Source organism: Ambystoma mexicanum, chromosome 7q (assembly GCF_040938575.1).
Source record: "Ambystoma mexicanum isolate Mex_15411 chromosome 7q, UKY_AmexF1_1, whole genome shotgun sequence".
NCBI lineage: Eukaryota > Metazoa > Chordata > Amphibia > Caudata > Ambystomatidae > Ambystoma > Ambystoma mexicanum.
Window position 1 is genome coordinate 63,870,135 of NC_090941.1, and position 23,113 is coordinate 63,893,247.

The 23,113-nt window shown below is 45.1% G+C and overlaps 1 protein-coding gene across 1 annotated transcript in view; it reads right to left on the reverse strand.

Annotated features, from left to right (window-relative positions):
* Positions 1-23,113, reverse strand: part of MXRA5 (matrix remodeling associated 5) — a 311,432-nt gene that overhangs the window by 109,011 nt on the left and 179,308 nt on the right. The window contains exon 3 of the mRNA XM_069640707.1: positions 10,530-10,659. Within this exon, the coding sequence (XP_069496808.1) occupies positions 10,530-10,659 (130 nt within the window). The remainder of the gene's footprint in view (positions 1-10,529; positions 10,660-23,113) is intronic.

Genomic DNA, 23,113 nt, shown 5'->3' on the forward strand with positions numbered 1-23,113 from the left:
GTTTTCTTGATTTGTACTGCGCAAGGCTGTCATTTGCATGGTCTCTATGCCAGCCAGCCCACTTGTACACATTAGTAATGGAACCAAGCTGCTGACAAAACTGTATGATAGGCTTCCAGCATCTAAGTGGATGCTGGAGTGCATTGCAAAGTGATGGTTCACAATGAGCCCATCTGTAGATGATGTAAAAAAAACAGAACAAAAAAAAATTGCTATCCCTGTTTAAGAGATAGAAATGGGCGCTCAACACCAGAGGTTCCTCCCGCTGCTGTCCTGCCCAAATCAAAAATGTACGACAATGTTATAAATGAACCTGTCATCCATAGTGTTTTCCTCTGTGCTGGATCTAAACAGGCTTGGAGGAATACTTCTGTTTTCTCGAAGTGTGTGCACCTTGTGGATTCAGAATGTGCATTCAAATGCGCAGAAAAAGCACACTTCAGCTCCCTTCATTGTGCAATTGCACAAAGTGGGGAGGACGGGAATCTGAAGGCGCGCAACTATGATCTGCATATTCAGACACCCTCTGTCAATTGGGCCACACTTTTTCTTGGTGAAATGTCAACAAATGGTTAACTAAAGGCCATGCCGTACAACACGCCCCAGCTTACCATAATGTTGCAAACATGACACTATTTAGCACAGGGGCCCAGCCACTAGAGTTGATTCTGGTGGGCCACCGTTGCCATGTTCATGTTCCCTGGTATCACCGGGTCTTTCTGTAGCCTTTCTCTCAGATAGTATCACTATGGTTCATTACTATCTCCGATTCTGGTCATTCTCTACTTGACACCATTGACTCATGCATTTACTCATTTAGGGGGGGATTTCTGCGCTACATGAAAATCAATGCCTTAAAATAAACCCATGGGAACGAGAAGTCCAGGGTTTTGACACCTAGACCTGGCTGCTAAATATTTGCCTTTAATCTAGCGCCCTTGGTTGGGAGTCCTCTGTTGTCTCATTGACATAGGTCTTATCAGTGCGTCCTTGAGTCTTTGCAATAGTAAGCTTGTGTGTTCCCACATTTTGCATGGTATTGGAAGCCATGATTTCTCTTTAGATCAGTCTGCCTGTCAACTTCATGACCTGACTTCAACTTTTCCATAATGTGACTAGCAACATTTCATTGAGAGCTGCTTTGTTGTAACCCGTTCAAAAGTTGCAATATTACAAATGAGCCAGTTGACCTAGGTTAGACGCCACACCCTGTGACCAATTCATACTTAAGCAATAAGCCCCCAGGCCCTCAGGCCTGTGACTATGGGCCCCAGGGCATTACCTGACTCAGTAATACCCCCGTGGCGAGGGACTTATTGCTATTAGTATCCCAGCCCGCAAGACCGGGGTACTAATAGCATTCTCTGTACACGTACCTGTATCCCCGGCGGGGAAGTATGGCAGCCTCCACCCGTGTGGTGGCTGGAAGCGGGGATTACCCTGTTTCAAGCCTCCTCATTGGCTGAGGGGCTGCCACACCTCCTTGCGGGGGTTATGAAGGCGAGGTATTCTGCGTCAGGTAATGACCCAGCGAGGGCCAATGAGATTGTTTGTTGCATTCGGATTGACTCTCGGCGGGTACTAATTTCAAAAACAGCACGCTGGTGGAAGACCACTTTCTGTGTTTGTTTTACAGATTTCAAAATGTCTTCCCCAGCAACTCTTAGACATTCAGCTTGGCAAATAGGTCCAGAACTCTAGGTGTGTGTGTGTGTGTGTGTGTGGGTGAATTTATGCATTTTTAATGGTGAATTGGGGTTTTAAAAAGTTCAAAGAATGCTTAGTTGTGGATCAGTGTACAGATTAAGGCCTATCACTGAGTCGGTGTGTAGGTGTGTGTGTGTGTGCGTTTGTATGTCCGGGGAAACAGCAGGGTGATAAATTGCTGTAACCTTGCCTGGAAGAATCCAGAGAGATGACCCAACTCTGAGGCTCCTGCAGCTGCTTTGTCGGTGGTACCCCTAATCCTCCTGCTGAGTCTCTCTTCCTCTCCCTGTTTGTGTTGTTCACTGGACTTGAGGTGCAAGCCCCCTGATGCCTGGCTGGAACTGAGTGGCTTGCTGATGCTTGCCAAAACTATTTCTCCTTTAAGGATCAACACGACATGCCTGCCTGCAGCTGCTGCTCCTGTGGACTGTCCTGTTGCCTGCGCAAAGTCCTTTGTATCCTTATGGGCTGTGTGTGACCTGTCTTAAAGGGTCACATTTGTGCTCCCTGTCGCGGCTGCTGTGGCATCCTCATGGTTCGCATGAAAAATGCCCGCCTTCATTATGGATGATATGGTTCTGGTCCTGCCACATGCTGGTTCACTGCAAGACATATCTCTGGACTTTAAACAGAGAGTAAACACTACCTTTAGCTGGCCATTGGAGCCTGCTACGTATTCCCTATTGTTGCTTTCTACATGGGATGTGACAATTTCTGTACTTTGGACCTATCTATTTAATTGGATGTTTTAAATCTGACAATCTTTTCATTATTAAAATTTGATACTGACTTTTTTAACCTTCCCTGGTCCCTCCTAATGTTTTACTAAGAGTGTTTATGCCCTACACCTCTAGTACCTGCTTCATAACTTTGTCTCCCTATACTCCTCTCACTGCAAGCTGAACCAGAATCCTGAACCAGTGGATAACCAGAGCAAATACTGACACTGAAGGGGACCTCTGCTCTGCACCAGCAAATCCTATGATTCTGTGCAGTATCTTTACATCCGCGTAGCCTTCACCAGGTCCTCTAACCCCCATTCAGGTTCACGCACACTCACAGCTTGTTGGTCTTCTTGATGACTTCAGAAAGACCTCCATAACAGTATGTCTGACTGGTCAGAGTATGACACATGCCAGCAGAAGTGTGCCCACTCTGAGACCATTCACAGAGTTTTAAGGGCATCAATGTGAGTTTTTCATTTAATAAGATGGAAGATGCTCCTCACTGAAAATGTGTGTGTTCTCCATGTAGACAAACATGCATGTGAAATAATTGGATCACTCTCCAAAAGTTGTGAAAGAGCTCTTCTGCAAAGATGAAACCCCCGGTGGTGCAGAGACATGAACACAAATAAACACACTTGGAAGATCCATTGTCAAACGAAGGAAAGTGAAGGAGACTACTCTGGACCACATTTGGAATTCACAAATTGGAAAATGTTATGGTATAGTGAATATAGTGAATGGAAGTAATACATGAGGCTTGCATTATATACAAGTGAAAGCAATTACGTTCAGAAACAATTAAAATAAATCAGCTTTTTTGGTTACCGTAGCTAAACATGCTTTAGTTCCAATATTTTAGTTGGGATTCCCAAACATATCACATTACCAAAACATGTATTGTGCAAATTGCCCAAAATGTACTTTTTGAAGGTTCATGAGTATGCAAACTGCTGCGTCACATATAAGAGTAGAAAAGTGTGAATTGTATATGGAATTATATATGCAAGAGCTGTACCTCAGGCCAAGCGGAATGTGGCCTCTCACACCACTTTGACCCCCTCCATAGAGCTCCTGGCCGGCCTATCTGCGGCCCAGTGCAGGGCATTGCTGCCAGAGGAGCCGCAGTAGAACCCCCCTCCCTTATTTAAGAGCGCCCATAGTGCCTGCCACCTTTCCTGCTTATGCAGCCTAGCCGTTCAGGGCACTCAGAGCCAAGAGAAGGGGGTAATGCCCATGTGCATTATTTCCACATAGCCACACTAGCAATGACGTTAAAGACGGAAAGCCCCCTAGTCAAAGACATACGTAGTTCACATGCTAGTGTGACAGAAGGCAGCACAGCGGCTTACTCCAACCTTAGGGAATGATACCTGCAGGCAATGCACCCCTTGATACGCACCCTCCCTCAGGGTGATGCTAGGCCAGGAACAGATCCGGGGCTAAGCTGGTGTCGGGACTGTCAGGACTCGGGTCTAGCTAGACTTTTCATTGTAGCCCCTGAGCTTCTATCTGGAGCTACAAACAAAAAGACCCGCGGCTATAGCCCCCTCAGCTGCCCCCTAACAACGCCCCTATCGCTCCCTTTTCCATGACAGCTTTCAGTGCCAAAAAGCCATGAAACTGGTGAACCTTGCGCTCTACATATACAGCTTAGAAAAACATAACAAAAATCTGGAATAATTGTGCCCACTTCTAGTTATCTGTGTAAAGACACAAACAGCTGTGTGCAGTAGCAACCCAATTTAACAAGCACCGGCACGCAGACATAAATAACTGTGCCGTACCACCCCTCTGGTTCACACTAGCTGTGCAGTTACACTCCTACAACGCATTGAAATTTAGCTTCTTGTGCACATTTCAGGGACCTTCACAACTATACTTGAGTCCCATGGTGATGTACTGTGGGCTCACCATGAGGCCACCTTTAATGCAGGAGCATAGTGCAGCTCGAGGAAGGAGGCATAAATGGAGGGAGTCCCAGGGAACTGGAACCAACTGAGAACTTACATCTCAGCGAACATAAAATCCAATCCTACCCTCACTTACAAATGTACACAGATCAACTAACACGGAATGTGGCCAACGAGGTGTGCACTGTGGTTGGACCAGTCAATTTCCCACTATGCTTAACCCTAATCCAAGCATTATTCTGAATTGCACGATCACTTAGGACTTAGATGAGTAACTTGATCACACCCATTCTATCCAGTCTGCAAACAAAATGGAGCTGCTTGGGTACATCTTGGCCCATCATGCACGCTACCATACTCCCCCAACTCACTGCACTGGTAAAACCAGATCTCACGGGTGGAATGATGCTCCAAAGAAAGCATCTCATCTTTACACCACTAATGGTTGTTATAGCCATTGATCTCTTGCTGAGCTGCTTCGAAGGTTTTATCACAAGCAATACTGCATAAAGAGTTATGGAATGGAAGAAAGTGTTTTTTTCCAATGTATTTCTGACACAATGATTGGAATTAGAACAAATAGACCTGGCTCCAAATTTAGCCAGGACCCCATTGCATAAATTTATGAACAAAGGCAAACTATCCGAGCAGACAAACTGATTTTGTTTTCTGGTTATGCAATAAGGAACATACATGTACATGTTGTACAAAATCAGTTTATTTTTTTGTGATACAGTATACATAGTACTGGAAATTAGTCTGCTTCATTTTTGCTCCTGGTGCACCTTTATGTGATGTAGAGTTGATCAGAGGCGTAGAGAGGGTAGGGCCTGAGCAGGTCAGGCCCACCCAAAATCTGTAAATGCCCACTCAGCAGCGATGTGTGGGAATTCACAGATGTTAATGTCACTGCGGTGGGCCCAGCTACATGAGCTTCAGGCCCCACTTGTTGGACAATCTTGGCTACGCCTCTGGAGTGGATCACAATCAATTTCCTATGTTCCTTATTTCACAAGGAGCACAACTGGAGCGAAATGTAATGTGATGCAATGTAAAGGATTTGCAGAGCGCAGACTAAGTCCCAAGGGCATCTAGGCGCTAAGGAGGGACACTGGTGAGATTGAAAGCAAGGCTGACTTGAAAAGGTGTGTTTTTAGGGTTTTTCTCAACTGCAGGTACCCTGCCTTCACCCGTACGTCAAAGGGCAGCGCATTCCAAAGAGTGAGGGCCAGGACCAAGAACGTCTTTCCCCGATCCAAACTTTCTGAAAGCGGGGTCTTTTCAGCAGCAGTTGGGACTCTGAATGCAGACTCCTCATTGGCTGGTAGCGCTCTAATTTAGCTTGAAGCTAGGCCGCACCGTACTATGGATAGCTCAATGACTAATACATACAATCTTAAACTCACTTTGGCATTGATGGGCAGCCAATGCAGCTGCCTCAACACAGGGGCAGATGGAGTGAATCTCAGTGCATCTAAGGCCAGTAGTGCTGCAGAGTTGTGAAGAACCTGCATGTGTTGAGTTTGGAAAGCGGATTGGTTAAATAAATCCCATTACAATAGTTAATCGATCCCATGATCAACACAGTGACACCTTGACCCGACAATCTGTCGGAAAGAAGGGGAGGAATGTCCTAAGTACTTTAAGTTTGGCAAAGCCAGTATTGCAGACTGTAGAAATATGTGCCTCTCTTGATCCAGACAAAAAAGTTTCACACCCAGACTCTAAACCGAGATACTGGTGGTCAAGCAGAGGGCAAGAGAGTCTGGCCAATACTCAGCACTCCAGCTGGCTTTTGTTCTCTGATAAATGATTACCAAGACCTCAGTCTTCGTTCCATTTAGCTTTAGGCAGCCAGTTGGCTGGCATCCAGCTTCTAATAGCTGAAAGACAATCTCTAGGTTTGTGAGGCAGCTCTGTAAGGGGTGAGTCTAGATGAAACACAAATTGTGTGTCGTCAGCATATGTGTAGAAATTGACCCCATATTCAGAAATAAGGTCAGCCAAAGCCCGAAGATACAAGTTAAAAAGCAAAGGCAAATGGCAGGACCCATTGGGCACTCCACAGGAGAGAGCGGAGGGTGAAGAGCGGCAAGAGTGCAAAGAGATGCGCTCTGCAAGAAAATACATAAACCAAGCCATTGGGATGCTGGAGATTGCAGCCTGCTCATTATGGTACAGGAGAATGTTGTGGTCCACAGTGTCGAAAGCTACAGAAAGGTCAGGGAGAATCAACACCCCAACGCCGCCGTGGTCCTGGAGCATTGCTAGGTCATCCAGGAGTGAAACCGTTACAGACTCAGTACCCATCAGAGGTTGAAAACCTGATTGAAATTAATGCAAACAGCTATTTGTTTCCCAAAAAACTGAAAGTTATGGGTTATGATGACTTCCATGAGCTTCATAAGCAATGGGAGCAGGGATGTGGAATGATAGTTTGCCACCTCTGATGGATCAAGGTTAGGCTTTTTCAAAAGTGGAGTGACCAAAGCATGTGTCAGCGGGGTAGGAATCACTTCTGATGAGAATGGATAGCGAAGGGCTGCTGTAAATACAGGCAAAGCACTCTGTGGGAGGGCCTGTAGAATCTGCAGGGGACCGCATCCGTAGGGATGCTGAGCTGAGCTGGCTCAAAGCCTTGAAAACAATTACATTGTCAATTGGTTTGAATTGAAAAGGTTCAGTTTGAAGTGTACTTGGAGTACCCTCATTCTGACCAAGATTGGCATAACTACGGCTCTTGTTAATGAAAGTCTGACGAAGGAGACAAACCATCTCCGAGTAGTAAGGGCCAATGGCACCAATGGCATTACACTGAGTCTTAGGGCAGGAAGAGTCAACCTCTGGTGGGCGGATAGAAGAAAGTTCCTTAGCGACTTTAAAGAGTTCCAATGCATAACAGGCTGCAGAGGTGATGCGATCGGCATAAAACAGAGATTTTGGTGCTGTAATTGCCTTATGGTAGTGAATCACTTTCAGTCTGTATGCGTTTCTTGAATCAGGTTCATAATTAGAGCACCACTTAAGCTCAAGGTGGCAACATCTTTGCTTGCAGGCTCGGAGATTGGGGGTGAACCATGGAGCTGACGGTGTCAGATGTCTACACCTGGTCTTGATTGGGGCAAAGAAATCTGTTATGTCTGTATGTGCATTGAGTAAGGCGCTACATGGCTCCTGGCCGCCAATTGCTGAAAATATTGTACTAGAGACTAAACGATCTGCAAGTGGGAGGGGTTTTACCCCGTTCCAGAAACGTCGAGTCTGTATACAGTTGGAGACCTTACGTGATGGAGCAGGCAGGGCAATGATATATGGCAAAAGGGCATGGTCTGACCATATCAGAGGCAGAGGGCTAAAATAGGGGTAGGTTGAAGATACCTTAAATGCTACCACCAAAGGTTCAAACACCAAAAGTTCGAACCTTTGGTGGTAGCATTGAAAAAAAAACGGGAGCTGCTGGGGTGTCCCCCGCATCACCCCGCTCACTATACTTCATGGTATAGTGAGCGGGAGTTGTGGGGGACACCCACACAGCCTTCCATTTAAAAAAAAAATGGGGGCTGCGGGGGTGTCCCCCGCATCGCCCGCCCCGCTCACTATACTTTATGGTATATTGAGCAGCGGCAGCAGGGGACACCCCCGTAGCCTTCCGTTACAAAAAAAAAAAAAAGAAAAGGACCCTGCAGCGCCGGTTCCCTATCACAGAAGTGAAAGGGATCTGGCGCTGCAGGGAACCAGCATGAAGATGAAGGTAAGTGGGGTTTGTTTATGTTGGGGGTGTGGGTGGGCGTGTGCTGAGGGTGTGGGTGGGGTTGTGTTATGGGTGTGTTGTGGGTGTGTTGTGTGTGAGAATGTATGTGTGTTCGCATGACAAAGGTGCAAACTTTTGGTAGTTTGCACCTTTCTCATTTGAACAATTTGCCCACGGTACTTTCAGCCGCAGGCAAATCACTTAGATCCTAAAATAGCCGTCAGAGCTTTTTCAGAGATAATGATGTCAAACATATTGCCACCACAATGTGTGGGAAGAAAAGTCTGCAGTGATAAAGAAGAGTCTTTTAGACTACTACTGCGTACAGGTAAGTAGGGTCGTTGGGGTGAGTATTAAAATGCCCCATAACAATAAGATTGGAATAAGTTAAAGCCAAATCTACTGTAAATTGCAGACAATTGCTTACAAAATTGGCTAACCCTTGAGAGGTGGCCGATATACAACTCGGATGTGAACTGAAGTATTGGACGGCAGCTGGACTCTAATTAATACAAGATCGCAAGGCATGAGCCATGGGAACATTAGTGACATTGATTGTAGCTCGGTGGATTAAGGATAGGGCTCCCCCACTAGAGGGATGGTGCCTATCTAGGTGCGGCAATTTATAAGCGTCTTGGAACATTTGCATAATTTCAGGTTCTGAACGAGGGGAGATCAAGTCCTCTGTAAGGCAAAGTAAATCTGGGGCATTTTTTTCTAAAAGGGAATAAATGGCAGCCCAGTGTGCACCTGCAGATCTTACATTAATAAGAAAGCCTGTGAGTACGTAAAGTGCTTCCCGTAACCTGACTTGTGTAGTGGCTTTAGCATGTGTCAGCTTGCCTGCAGCCTTCCGATGAGTCAGATTAGCACACCGCAAGTGCTTATCATTTAGGAAATCTGGCGGTAAACAAGCGTTAGCAGGGGCTAGTAGGAAGAGTTCCTCTCGCGAGTAAACAAGTCTCGCTGTTTCCCTACACCCAGTAGGGAGTGGGAAAGGGAAGTAAACATTTTGGCATAGGTTTGAGGCCCATGACCACTCCTTGGCCCAGACGCACCCAGATGCGCTTTCATTTCACGCGCCTTTGGTGCGCTGTCGGCGCGCCCACTGGACACGTCTCCTTCTGCCTGCACCTATGTGCTGGCGTAGGCAAGGGGGAAAGGTGCATGGACAGCAAGGAAGGAAAGACTTCCTAACACTATCCAGTATAGTTTTAAAAGCAACAATATCTTTTTAAACAAACAATAAAATGAGCCTAAGGTTCAATCGGCAGGCCCTTCATGAGCACTCTAAAAGTAGTTTAAATATCTTGGTATAGCACGCAAGTGCACTTTGAGATGCAGTAAAGGTTTACGTAGAACAAAGAACAACGTGGGTAAGCCAACAGCAGCCTCACCCATGTCCGCTGCGTGTCGGTTCCTGCCTACACATATGTGCTGGCATAGGCAGGGGGGCTGGTGCATGGCAACAGGTAAGGAAAGACTTCCTAACACTATCCTGTACATTTTTAAAAGCAGCAATATCCTTCCAAAACAAACACAATAAATGCATTTGCTAAATATATAAATCAATTTTTTTGGCACAGGTGCAAATGCTAGATAATTTGTCACCAGTAGGTTAATGAGGAAATCTAATTTGAACATATTGGCCCTCATTACAAGTCAGGCGGTGGACCATGGTGCTATTAGCACCATGGTCCATGCCGGATTCCGCCATGGTGGATGGCGGAATTACCGCCCCACTCCAAGGTGAGTGGAGTGGTAATTCCCCATTCACCATTTGCCCTTCCCCATTCCCATTTTTGCCCCATAGGGCATAATGGGGATGGGGAAAGCGCTAATTACGGCACCGTAAATTACGGTGCCGTAATTAGCACCAAGGTCGCTTAGCGCCTTGGACTTTTAATGCCTGCAAAAAGCAGGCGTTTAAGTGTGAATCAGGCGTTAAGGGTTAACGGTGCCGACGGCGCCGTTAAACCCTTAACGCCTGACTTGTAATGAAGGCCATTATATTGTAAGCACTCATATTTTATTGTGAGTTCAACATTACAGACCAGTAAAACAAAAGTAACATATGAAAATAGTGCATTAACATAGTAATTAGTACATGGGCAATTGTCCATTTGGCAATTAGAAAATGCAGGATCGTTTTGAATCAATATTGCCCTGCAGGAACACGCAGGTATAACACACACCTGTTTGCAAAGCCCTCAGAGCCAATTTAAAACAATGTCATCTCTTGTAACCCTCATCTTGGTCCGGCTGGTTGGTTTTGCCAATATGGCTGTTTGTCGTCACCATTCCCATAACTCAGGCTATGGTAATTGCTGGTGCATTAGAAACTCTTTTCGTTAGGAGAATTGGGAATTAAGTGATAGTGAGCATCCATGCGTGATCTGTGAATGTTAAGGCTTAAGCGTGCAAATTTCTTACCTGTAAAGACGTAAGATCTCTGAAGACCCCATTGGGTATTGCTTGGATTTCATTCCCGTGAATCATCAGTAACTCCAATTTAGAAAGTCCTTCAAAGGAGTTTCCAGATAAAGATTGTATACTGTTAAACCTGCGAAAAAAAGATAGAAATGTTCATCTTTTCGGTTTAGGATCTACTACACATCTTGTCAAAAGATTACATGAATAAAAAAAGAATGTATTGTTCATTTTGTTCCTGCTATGCATTGAAATACTGAAGTGTCTCTAGATCCAACAATGAAATCCACAGAATTGCTTGGTTAGAAGTGATTCCCATTGTGGTAGTTGTTATAAAAAATAAAAATAAACTGTTCTGCGTTTTTAATCCTATTCTTGACAACACTGCTAATACCTTAGTTTAAAAATAGTAATAACTATAGTGTGGTTAAAAAAGGGGCACATATTTTGAAAACCAACAGCACATAATGTATCATTCTCCCGGGTATGAGTGCCTGAGTAAGACCCTCTGATGTTAACGTCAACAGCGGGACTCATTTTAGGATGTCTAAGTTTTTGATATTTCTTCTAATTCCCAAATTATAGGAGAGGTCCAGTGGTACAAACGATGCCCAAACAGTAGTCCAAACGGTGGCCAGGGCATTCCTTTGAAAACTCTCTTTGACAGCAGATTTAGAATCCCTGTATGCATGGTAGAACTCCACATTTTCTTGACCTGTTACCACATGCATGCAAAGGCTCCTCCAGAGATACCCACATCGAGCAAAGGGGTAAAGCATGTGCAAGTCAGATTTGCATTGGTGGCCACCAGTTCAACAGTTCCCTAATACAGCTCAAAGGATTGTCCTTGGTTGTGGCTGGAGCAGCAACACCGTACAAATCTGTGGAATTGCAATGATGTTTTGGGCAGTAGTGTATAAAATGCATTTTACTTTCAAGGTGGTGTCCAACCACTCACCCCTTCTATGCCCAAATGCCATCTGTTGAGGTTAGGCTAGCATGAGATTTTGGGATTTTGATTGCATAAAATGATACTAGTAATTCTGTTTCTGAAAGGGAGGCCCGCTAATCAGACCCCCTTTCATGAATGCTCCTTGCAAAAATTATAGTACACACATGTGCCTTAGCTGAGACAGACTCCTTGCAACCTCAGCATCAGCTCTGAAGTGGCACAGAGCAGGTTCAACCTTGTCAGTCTGGCTGTGCATAAAGCTTTAAACATAAGCCATGCCAAGTTGTGGCATGGTTTCTACTAGGATCACACAATTATATATCACACTAGTATCAGCTCTGTGCGCAGGGCCTTGCTATGACAGGACTGCTGTGTATCCTTGTCTTGTCTGACTGCCTTGACAGCGGGCGCTTGTTACAACAGCCTGGATTTATTTTTATTTTATTTTTACATTTTTAAAGCGCTCACACAGCCCACAGGCATCGAGGCGCTGTTACAGGAATTGTTTGTTTTGTAGTTGCGTAATTGTTTTTCTCTTAGTTGCGTATTTATAACGCGCTTAAACAGCCAGATGTTTCTAAGCGCGGACCCGGGGATCGAACCTGTGTTGCTTCGTGTCGTCTTGCTTCCAAGGCACGCACGTTGCCGCTGTGCTATCCTTCCGGGATTGAACCCCTTACAGCAGGCTGGCTTTCAACCAATCCCCTGTGACATGTTGCTTGTATAAGGAAGCGTGCACCCCCTCCTTCTTGATTCATCTATAGACTCTGATGACAAATAGAAGGATTCAGTGGGCCTATGTTGGGAGTACAGTTTATTCCACGGGCCTCTGCCAGAGAATTGAAGGCAGAAGGCATCCAAGGCAGAGGAAACCTCTTTCCATTCACCATTGCCAGGTAAAGAGGGGGTACATCTGTGGACCAAGCCTCTCTGCCTAGACTAGGTCACGGGAGATCTCCTGTAGGTGCCAGTCGACTTCCTGGAACTGAGGTCTAGAGCTGAAGGACTCAGTTTGTCTGGGGGGACCTGGATTTGGCCTCCCAGGAACCCAGCAATCCAGAAGCAGGTTGACATTCTGTTTTGTCATCTTCAAGCTGGATCAGCCGTGCTGAATGCACTTCAAGCCACCACAGGACCAACATGGCCTCTTTTGACACTCTATGCAACTTCATACCACTTGATGCACTTGGAGCCATCCAGATGCCGACTTGATGCACTGCCAGCTCATGCGATAGACTTTGCAGGAGCAACTGACATGAGCATCCATTTAAATGCTGCAGGCCATTTACTCACTTTCTTTTAATGCCGACTTGACCCATCAGAGCCATCTGTTCACCACCAACTTGACCGCTGCCCCAAACTGCTCTGAGCCAACATCTGGCCATCTTGACCACTGTCTCAACCCATTGGGAGTTCGCAGCTCGAACCGAATGAATGCAGACGTCAAGTGTGATCACATCGACTTGATCATCTTGACATCAGATTGACCAATGCTAAAGCACCTAGAAGTCCAGCTCAATGTTGTTTAGCACCAAAGACAATAGTTAAAGGCACTGTGAACAAGCCCTGTTCACCTGTTCCATTTTCTGCGATGACAGTGATGTGTAAGCCATCATTGTCTACTTTTCTCTACGAGAACATCTCCTTGAAAATTGAATTGTTGCCTGCCACGTTTGCAGCATTGTGACTAGTTTCAAAGATTATGTATGAGAAGCCTTCTCATTGAGTGTGGACATATCCTGAGGAGACATAATGGTATACTTAGATGTTCCCCTTAATCCAACCGCAACACCTCATAGGTTTATCTTATTTGCCATGTAGTATGAGGTCACGTATGACGAATGTTCAGTACTTAAGTGTTATTTATGAAATGTGTTGAGAGCTTGAGCGACCGTCCGTTGATGTCCATTGTAACTCCTTGTTTTAGACAATTGATATTAAAACAGTCGGATGAGACTTTTGCCAACTTCCTCAGTTGGTCTAATTATTTGGCGTAAGAGTTATTCTGTATACCATCCATGCATGACATGTTACTGATTAAGGACCTTATGTTCACTGGGACAATATATCTGTGCAGTGGTTTACTGTTCCTGCTCTTGAGTGTGCAGTGCTGAGGTACTCGGGACAACTTCGCCTGAACATTGAAAGTCTACGGACACCCAATAAAAATTAGGTCCCAAGTGTTTATTTTTATAAGCAGTGGAAGGTAATGGAATGACTGCCTTACAAGGAAAATAGGACGATGCGCGATTTAATATGTTTTGCTAATGCTGTAATCACCGCTAATAAATTACTCACTAGAAGCTGAAAAAATCCATCTACGGTATCTTGATCCCTCGTCCAGCATTCATCAGTGACCCGCAATCAGCCACATTTGATTCCCAGTGACTGATGAAGGTGGACTTTCATCTTCAATAATCTGTTGCCTAACTTCTCAATAATAAGCACAATTGTTATCATTAGTTAAACCAGCAGCATCAGAATCCTTTAACAACAGGTGGTAAACTGCCAAACAGATCTTTTAATTCATAAACCGATGCTTAGGGTGACAAAGAAGTCCACTGTGTTAAGTGCTGCACTATTGAAGCAGAGTGTTATTATTTACAACAGGTGTGATAGGCGGAGATGGGGATGGATCACCCATTAAAGTCCCTATTAAAGCAAAACTACGCTACGCCATCTTTGGGCACAGCCATTTTGGAGCCAGCCATTTTGGCGCAATGCCTTTGGTGATGTTTCCATATAGGCGCACCCTGTGTCCCCATCTAACAGGGTGCAAGGACCTAACCCCCCCAGAAAAGCACTGCAAACAGTAATATCCTGGCGCAGAGACCTGTTTGCGCCCGGATGCTACTGTTTGCTGAAATATATTGTCATACTAAACCCTAATAAATGCAGTTCTTTGGATGATAGTATATGGCCGACCTTGCAAAACTACCCCATGGGCTTGATTTAGGAGGCCTATCCCAATCGACTGATGTGCCATGTTGCACCTTTCTCAGAGAGTAGGAATAGGGAACTGCAGATGAAACAGTTAAATGCAGCCCTTCCAGTCCTACAAATAAGCACATACACCCAGAGTGCCATTGGTTGATGACTTTGGAGTGGGCTACATTAAGAGCCAACATGGGATGACTGACCCGGAGCTGCGTGAGCCAGAGAAGGCGGGACGAGGTGGATATCGAAAGGAAAATTGAATGCTTGATTTCTTCTGTGTGTCTTCTCACCAGACCACAGGTGCTTTTATAGAGTTCTGACCCACTGGTGTAGTAGGAAGCCGAGTGATTTCCAAAACACACAGGCTGAGCACTATAGCCCTAGCAAGCCAGCTCGATTGCCGCCAGAACAGAAGATAGCATCTAGCAGCACTGGGTCTCTACCACCACCATGTCTGTAATCCAATAAAGGTAATGGAAGCTGGCCTTCATATGGGCTGGTAGGCACTTCCTATGTGTTGGCAGCATATTATGTCATTCTGGTGGTGGCGGCACACCTCTGCAGCATTTATGGCAGTGGAAAGAGAGCCCAGATTCATTTGAGAGTAGGGTTGGGATTCTACATTGTGAGAATGCAGCTACGGCCAACTGATTAAATGTCACTTTGGATGGGGTCCAGCAATGGAGGATCGAATCCTAGCATCCTAGTAACATTGACAGGAACCTTACTGTGCTTACTGTCCAGCTAAGCAGTCATAGTGCAAGCATAAAACTGGCTAAGCCAAACATTTTCATGATTTTTTCGCAGTGAATTTGCCAATGATCATTTGGTTTCTATGAACAGTTTAAGTATGTATCGAGCCAACATGCATGGATGCTGCGAGGTACTAATTTGATGTGTGCATATTTTTTTACAAGAGCAATCTCTTTTTAACACACGCTGCCTAAAGTAGAATTGACATGAAAGGGTGTATGTGGTTATTCTAAATTCATCTCTCAAAAGGCAGAATAAGGTGGCCTTGTCTGCAGGACTTCGGTGTTTGCTTTTGCTTTAAGAGGACTTCAGAAGGCACTGGCGTTGGCAGGCCTAGGAACAGAAGGGCTCCTTTTATGCATTGTTCGGGTTTGGGAAAGCATCTGAAACGTGATCTCTCCTCGACAGCCTGTGGGTGACCTTCGGCCCCATTTTGAAAGCACTCTGCCCGCTCCTCAGAGCTATGAGATAATTCAGTCTGCATGTTAGGCTGGCCTTAAGCCCCTCTGACTCAAAGTCGACCAACAGTGCCAAACAGTGTGTAATGTATAGTTCCTCTTTAATGCTAACCATTGGGGAGTTGACCCAGACCACCGACTGCCTGCAATGTCTCGGGTTAAAGTCATATTCCCGATGTTTCTGAAGGCCCATTATATATATCGGTGTCTGCCATGCTTTAGGAACCTGTTCCCCTCATAATTCTTCATTGCCAGCTTGAAAGGAAATTCTACTAGTCCTCCGTGCTCTATATTTCCAGTGGGACCGTGGCTCCCCCTCAGCAGTTCCTGCTCAGTCTGAGCAACGTGAGGCTTGTCAATGCACAAAAAGGTTGAAGAAATATTAGGTACTTGGAAAAACAATCGTTAAAAAGAAAGCCTAGGTGTGTTAAGTATAGGCTAGTGTAGTTAACATGGAGACCAGTGGAATGTCACAATATTTGGGGCAACCAGCGAGCCAATGCGGAGTGACCCTCCAAGCTCCTCCACAAAACACGGGCTGCACCACACTATAGGCCGGCCGGTATGAGCATGCATGCGCAATGCCATGATGACCATGCTGATTCAGGGGCACCAGCGCACTGCACTAGGTGAAAGATGTAAGTATGATTTTTTTATCACAGGGTACATCTTTCACCTACCATAGAAACAAAGGGCCTGTGCCTGGCCCCAGACACCGAAATGTACTAGCCACCAGTAGCAGCTGGTGAATTTTTGAATTAAAGGGGAATAAATATTTGCCACAAGTATGCGGGAGCGACCAAGCGTATCGAAGGAGCCCGAACCAACAAAAAGGAGTTTCAGAGGATGGGTTCTTACAGATAAAAAGTCAGGGAGGTTGTAATCGAGCACCCTAAACAACTCAACATCCAATAGATGCAAGTCATTTACAGTGCACAAGAGTATTTCCGAATGCATTTGTATGCCTTTGCCCACAGTATATGCCAATATAAAAAAAAACAATGCTAGTATAAAAAACACACTTTTCACTCTGGCAGTGATCATACATTTATATGCTGACAGCAACAATATATACCATTATTCCCATGTAAGAACATACTCATGTTTGCTCTGCGCATAATGCCAGTAATTATATCCTTAGAAAACATGCCCATATGCTATTGCCCCCACATAAAAACATACTCCTGATAGCGTTACCATTAAAATATCATACCACAGTAAGAAAACATGTCAGCAATGGCTCCAATGTAGGCCAGTTTAGACACGTGCTTATTTTATCTAGTGACATAATGACATTCATCAAGTTGGCTTTATCCAAAAATGCCAATAAACCTGCCATGTCTCTTTAAGGAAATGTCAAAAATGCTCCAGTGGCACCCCAGCGCCACCAGCGCCTCACTGGTACACATTTATACCATTCACCCACCAGTCAAACATCCATACACCTTCTCTCACATTCACTCAGACACACACCCATAACATTCACACTGCAATCTCCACATGTTACCCTCACCTGATATCCCCTGATATCACCGGGGGCATCTGGAAGGCTCTGAGATCTGGAACCCTGGATGCGTAGTTGCCCAGTGCTGAATAAAGAATCTGCAATTACAGAAGGGAGGATTTGTGATAACTGTCTCTAATTGGTGAATCTCCCACCTCCCTCTGACCGATTCTCTTCCCACTGGGTTCCTTTCTCAACTTAGTTATTTGTAGGGTGAGCTGTCCGTCCTGCGTTTCTTGTGCAAGGGCACTTGACGTTTGTTGGCGAGCTGCCCGAGTTGCTTCACTGGTGCAGTACGCCTTCCTTGGGCCCAGGCCTGCTATGACCCCCAATCTGCTGGTAGGCAGGAAGGTTTGTTAATTGTAATTCTTTGTTCTGTTTATGGTGGGAATTAGTTAATGTCTTTATCTCCTCCTTTTCAGGTGCAAAGGACTTGATGCTGGCATGCCGGATAGAGAGGCACGTTTATAGGTAAGAGAAAGCGCGAAGCGCGGCGCCTTTATTGTCTTTTAAAGCTAACCTGTGTTTTGTTCTTCTTCTCCTCACAGGCCGCTGTGGTGCTGCGAGTGGATGAGAGTGCAATGAAAAACAGGCCCCCAGAATCCGTTAAGGTAAATACAGCACTGTGCAGTTGTTTAATATTGAAAGCGAACCTGAATATGTCTCTTTTTCATTTGCAGATGTTGCTGTGGTGCTCCGGATGGAAGCGCGGCGTAGCGCGATGGAATTCGGGTACGACTGACGGAATTCGATGTTTTGGAAGCGCGCGCGTTCTAATATCATTTTCCTTTTCTCGTTATTGCAGGTCGTGATGTTCGAGCAGCAGCTGTGGTAGCGGTTCGCCGGAAGTCCTTAAGCTTGTACTCAGAGTGAGGTTTCTTCTTCCCTCGGTTTCCACAGATTGCACATTGAGATGCTGAGTGCTGGATGGTGTTTTCTCAGGTAAAACAGAATAATCTTGTTCTTGTTCTTGCAGGACTACAGGAAGATGCTGAAGGCCAGGAGCTGGACATGGTGAGTGTCACGCTGCTGGTTGCAGAATAACGTGAAGCATGTTCTGCAGTCAGGTTGTGGTTTATATAGCCCAGGTAAAGTAGTACCAGGGAAAGTAGTTCCAGGCCTGCCACACCCAAAACACTAGAACGCATGACTTGGTTCTTAGAACTAGGCTGTGTGGGTGCTTCCATGTTGGATTTAAAGACCCATGTAGTCAATTGAAAGTAAACCTGGTAAATATCTCCTTACAGTATATGAGCCTGGTGCCAGATGTGCCAGGGCTGGCTCCAGGAGTCTTTTTGCTGAAGTCTTGAGGCCCTTAGAGTAACTGTGGAAGCTTGCTTGTGGCACAGCCTGTGGCCCCTGACAGTGGTCATGACAGCACTCCCTCCCAAGGCCCCTCTCAGGGTATTCCTCTCGTCTGGTCCTGGTTTGGTGGGATTATTCAGGCGAAATCTCTTAATCAGACGTAGTGCATGGATATGTTCACTTGGTTCCCATGTTCTGTCTTGAGGCCCGTACCCTTTCTAATCCACTAAATAGTATAGTTTAGATCTGGTACGTTTTGGATACAGGATGTCCTTAACTTCAAATTCAGGCTCTCCATCAACTAGCACAGGCTTTGGTGGGGTTATGACTTGGGTCCCGGGTTGGACAGGTTTTATAAGTGATACATGGAATACCGGATGAATTTGCATGCTCGGTGGCAAGGCCAATTTGACGGCCACTGGATTTATCACAGATTTGATGGTATAGTGTCCTAGATATCTTGGGCGAAAGGTCTGGGTTACTTTAATGGGCACATGCCTTGATGCTAACCAGACTTTTTCCCCAGTCTGGTAATCGGGAGCCTTCCTCCGGTGTTGGTCTGAAAACATTTTCTGTCTGTCTTTGGCTTGCTGTAATTGTTCAGTTACCTTTTTGAAGGCTTGAGTTATACTTGTGTGTAGAGTCTTTACCGCTGGCATTTCCAAGGTCATGGGGGAATCTAGTTCAGAGCTACGTGGGTGTCTTCTGTATATTGAGTAGAACAGGCTTTATCCCGTGCTGGTGTGTATGGAGTTGTTGTATGCGTATTCTGCTATCCATAAAAAGTCTTTCCAGCTCTCTTCCACTTGATGCAGCATGCAACGTAGATATTGTTCTAATGTTTGGTTTTTTCTTTCCGTTTGTCCATCCGTTTGAGGGTGATGGCTAGTGGATAAGCGAACATCGATTTGTGCCATTGCACAGCATTTTCTCCAGAAATTAGATTCAAATTGGCTTCCACGATCTGAGATTAGGACTGAGGGGAAACCATGCAGTTTTATAATCTGTTCATGAAATACCAGTAGCGTTAGGAAGTCCTTTGAACAGAATAAAATGTGCCATTTTAGAGAACAGGTCCACAACCACCAAGATGGTATTAAATCCTTGACAGGGAGGTAAGTCTGTAATAAAATCAAGAGAAGGAGTATGCCAGGGATCCGGTGGAATATCCAGTGGTTGTAGAAGGCCAGCTGGTTTCTGCTTTTGTGATTTATTTTGTGCACATACCCCACAGGAAAGAACAAATGGAGCAATGTCTTTACGCTAGGTTGGCCACCAATAATTCTGCTTAACCTTGGCTAGAGTCTTAGCAATTCCAGGATGGCCTTCGATCAGGGAATCGTGATAACCAGACATGACCAACTCTTGCAAATCTTTATTTTGTAGATCTAGTCGTTCCCTGAAGTAGGGTAATCCATCCAAAACTGTGTGATGTTCAGTCTGGAAATTCCATTTTTGCAGGATCTCGGGGTTCATTAAGGATCGAATCTTATCTTGAAGTTCACTTAGAGTCAATGTGGTAGTGAGTCCCAGTAATGTATCACTTGGGATGATGGCAACAGAGTCCAGGGCACTGTTCATTTTTTCTTCAACACCCATACGAGATAAGGCATCGGCCTTCCCATTCCGGACACCCGGTTGGTATGTTATTACATAATTGTATTCTGTGAAGAATAAAGCCCACCTCAATTGTCGTGATGATTGAGCTTTTGCTGACTTTAGGTAATGAAGGTTTCGGTGATCTGTGATTACTGTGATGGTGTGTCTGGCACCTAATAGATATTGCCTTCAGGCTTTGAAGGCTGATTTGATTGCTAACAATTCTTTGCCTGTAATTGCATAGTTAAGTTCTGGTGGTGAGAATTTACGTGACCAAAAGGCCACGGGGTGTAATTGGCCCGTTTCTCGATCTCTTTGAGAGAACTGCTCCCATAGCTACGCTGGAAGCATCAGTTTACTACATAGCGGAGGTCTGGGCGAGGATGTCATAAAATTGGCACGGAGGTGAATCTCTTCTTGATTTCTTGAAAGGCCTGTTCCTCTTCTTCAGTCCCTTGGAATATTTTGTTGTTTTTTCTCAGTAACAATGTGATTGGGTGTACTATCAGTGAGAAATCTGGAATAAATCAGTGATAAAAATTTGCAAAGCTGAGCATGCTTTGGATTCCTTTAAGTGAAGAAGGTGATGGCCACTTAAGGATGACATCAACTTTGTGTGTATCCATCTTGACTCCCTTTGGCGAGAGAACAAAACCAAGGAACTCAACTTCGGTGACATGGAAGGAGCATTTCTCGAGTTTAGCATACAGTTTGTGCTGGCGAAGTTTTGCAAGGACTGAACAAACGTGTTCAACATGATCTTTTTCAGAGGGGGAATACACTAGGATGTCGTCAATATAGAACAGGGCACAGACATCGATTAATTCCCATAATACATAATTCATGAAATACTGGAATGCTGCAGGAGCGTTGCAAAGCATGAAAGGCATTACCTGATATTCGTACAGGCCATACTTGATGCGGAATGCGGTTTTCCATTCATCCCCTTTCTTTACACGTACAAGGTGGTATGCTCCTCTGAGGTCTAGTTTGGTGTAGATTCGGGTTTTTTTGACTTGGTCCAGGATAAGGGGCCAAGGGTAGCAGTTTTTTACTGTGATTTGATTAAGAGCGTGGTAATCACTACAAGTCCTCAAATCTACTTCCTTCTTTGGTAAGAAGAATAAGGGGGAGGCTGCCAGTGACTTTGACTGGGCGGATAAACCCATTAGCCAGGTATTGATCCAGATAGGACTTCAAGTGGAGATTTTCGGTTTCCGTCAGTGCATAAATGCCACCAAAAGGAACCGTGTGCCAGGTATCAGGTGATCTGACAGTCATAGGGCCTATGTGGCGGTAATGTGTTAGCCTGTTCCTTCTGAAAAACATCTTGATAATCCTGATATTCTGTTGGTAAGGTGTTCATTCGTTCTGTGATCCCTGATTGTTTGTTTTAGTTGCGTAGTTGTTTGTCTTAGTTGCATATTTATAACACGCTTAAATACCCAAAGGTTTCCAAGCGCGGACACAGAAATCGAACCTGTGTTGCTTCGTGTCATCTTGCTTTCAAGGCGAGCATGTTGCCGCTGAGCTATCTTCCCAGGACCTGATACATTCTGGCTTCATCATCACCATCTTGTGGCCAATACTCGATTGGGCTTTTATGGGCTTCATTGATTCACAGTGTGTCACCCTTTCTTATGGTGGCCCTGAATCATGCTGTTCCCATCTTCATCGTGTATCCTGTCTTGCAAAATTAGGTGTTACTACTGATTTCTGCAATTGTATTTGCTCTCCCCTCTTGCTTCTCCACTCTTTTTGACTGCTTACTCTGTTCTCTCCTCCTCTCCCTTTCTCCCTTTTCCTGTCTTCTATGCACTTACTCTGTCAGAATTGTCCCTGGACCTAGTATGATAGCAACCTCGTTTGTCTACCCCCCTCCCGCACTATCTGGAATGTCGTCAGGCCTAGTACGATAGTCACTTGTTTTGTCCCTTCCCTCCCTTTCTGCACCCCCCTCCCTCACCTTTTGTTTTTCTCCGGCTCTACCAGAAATGTCATCAGGCCTAGTACGGTAGTCGCCTGTCTGTTTCCATTTCCTTCCCACTCTCCCCTTCCCTTCCTTATCTATGTCTTAGCACTTGCACTATCTGAAATGTTGTCAGGCTGAGTACGATAGTTAATTTCACATCCTTACTGTTCATGGCCTGTAAGAATGTCTTTGTATTTTACTTTGTTCCCTCCCTTGCCTTGAAGCGCTTCGAAACACACTGTGTATAGGCGCTATATAAATAAACTATCATATCATATCATATCATATCATTCCTTGAACACATTTCAGGTTTGGCTGTGGTATAGATTTTGGGTAGCAAGCGTGGGTGCATTCGTCGGAAAAGGTCAGTCTCTCTGCATGCCAGTCGGTGTGGGGATTGTGAGTTACTAACCATGGCATCCCTAAAATCAACCGGAACTGAGGAGCTTTGATGAGGTCAAACGTGATTGCTTCTTGATGCCCATCCTGACACAGAAGGGTTAATGCTGTTGTGCATTGGGTTACTGGTCCCGAACCAATTTCTGTACCGTCAACAGTAGTTACCTTTTCAGTTGTTGGTTTTGTGCATAAGGGAAGTCCCCTTTCTGTTGCCAGATCTCGATCTATGTAATTACCAACTGCTCTGCTGTCTATATATGCCTCTATGGCATGCATCCGCAACGGTTGTTGATGATTGATCAAGATTACTGGTAGAGCGAAATGTGAGGTCTGTGACTCATCCTTCTCGCTCGACAGGCAGATCTCTACGCTTGCCGGCCCTGGTAGTTTTCCGATTCCTTTCCATCATCTTCTTTCTCTGTAGCACCTACTACCTTCCTTGGAGGTTTCACTGGGCATTCTTTGAAGAAGTGACCTGATTTACCGCAATATAGGCATAACTGTAGCTGTCTTCTCTTGTCTCTTTCAAACTTTAGTTAAAGGGGGTCGTACTCATCCAATCTGCATGGGTTCTGTAGTATTTTCTGATGGACGTTCTGTTCTTTGATCCTGTAATCTGTGGTCCAACGGCACTACAAAGTTGATAAACTCTGCACAGTCTTTAGGTGGGTCTACCACTTGAGCAAGGACATCCTTCAGGTCTCCTCG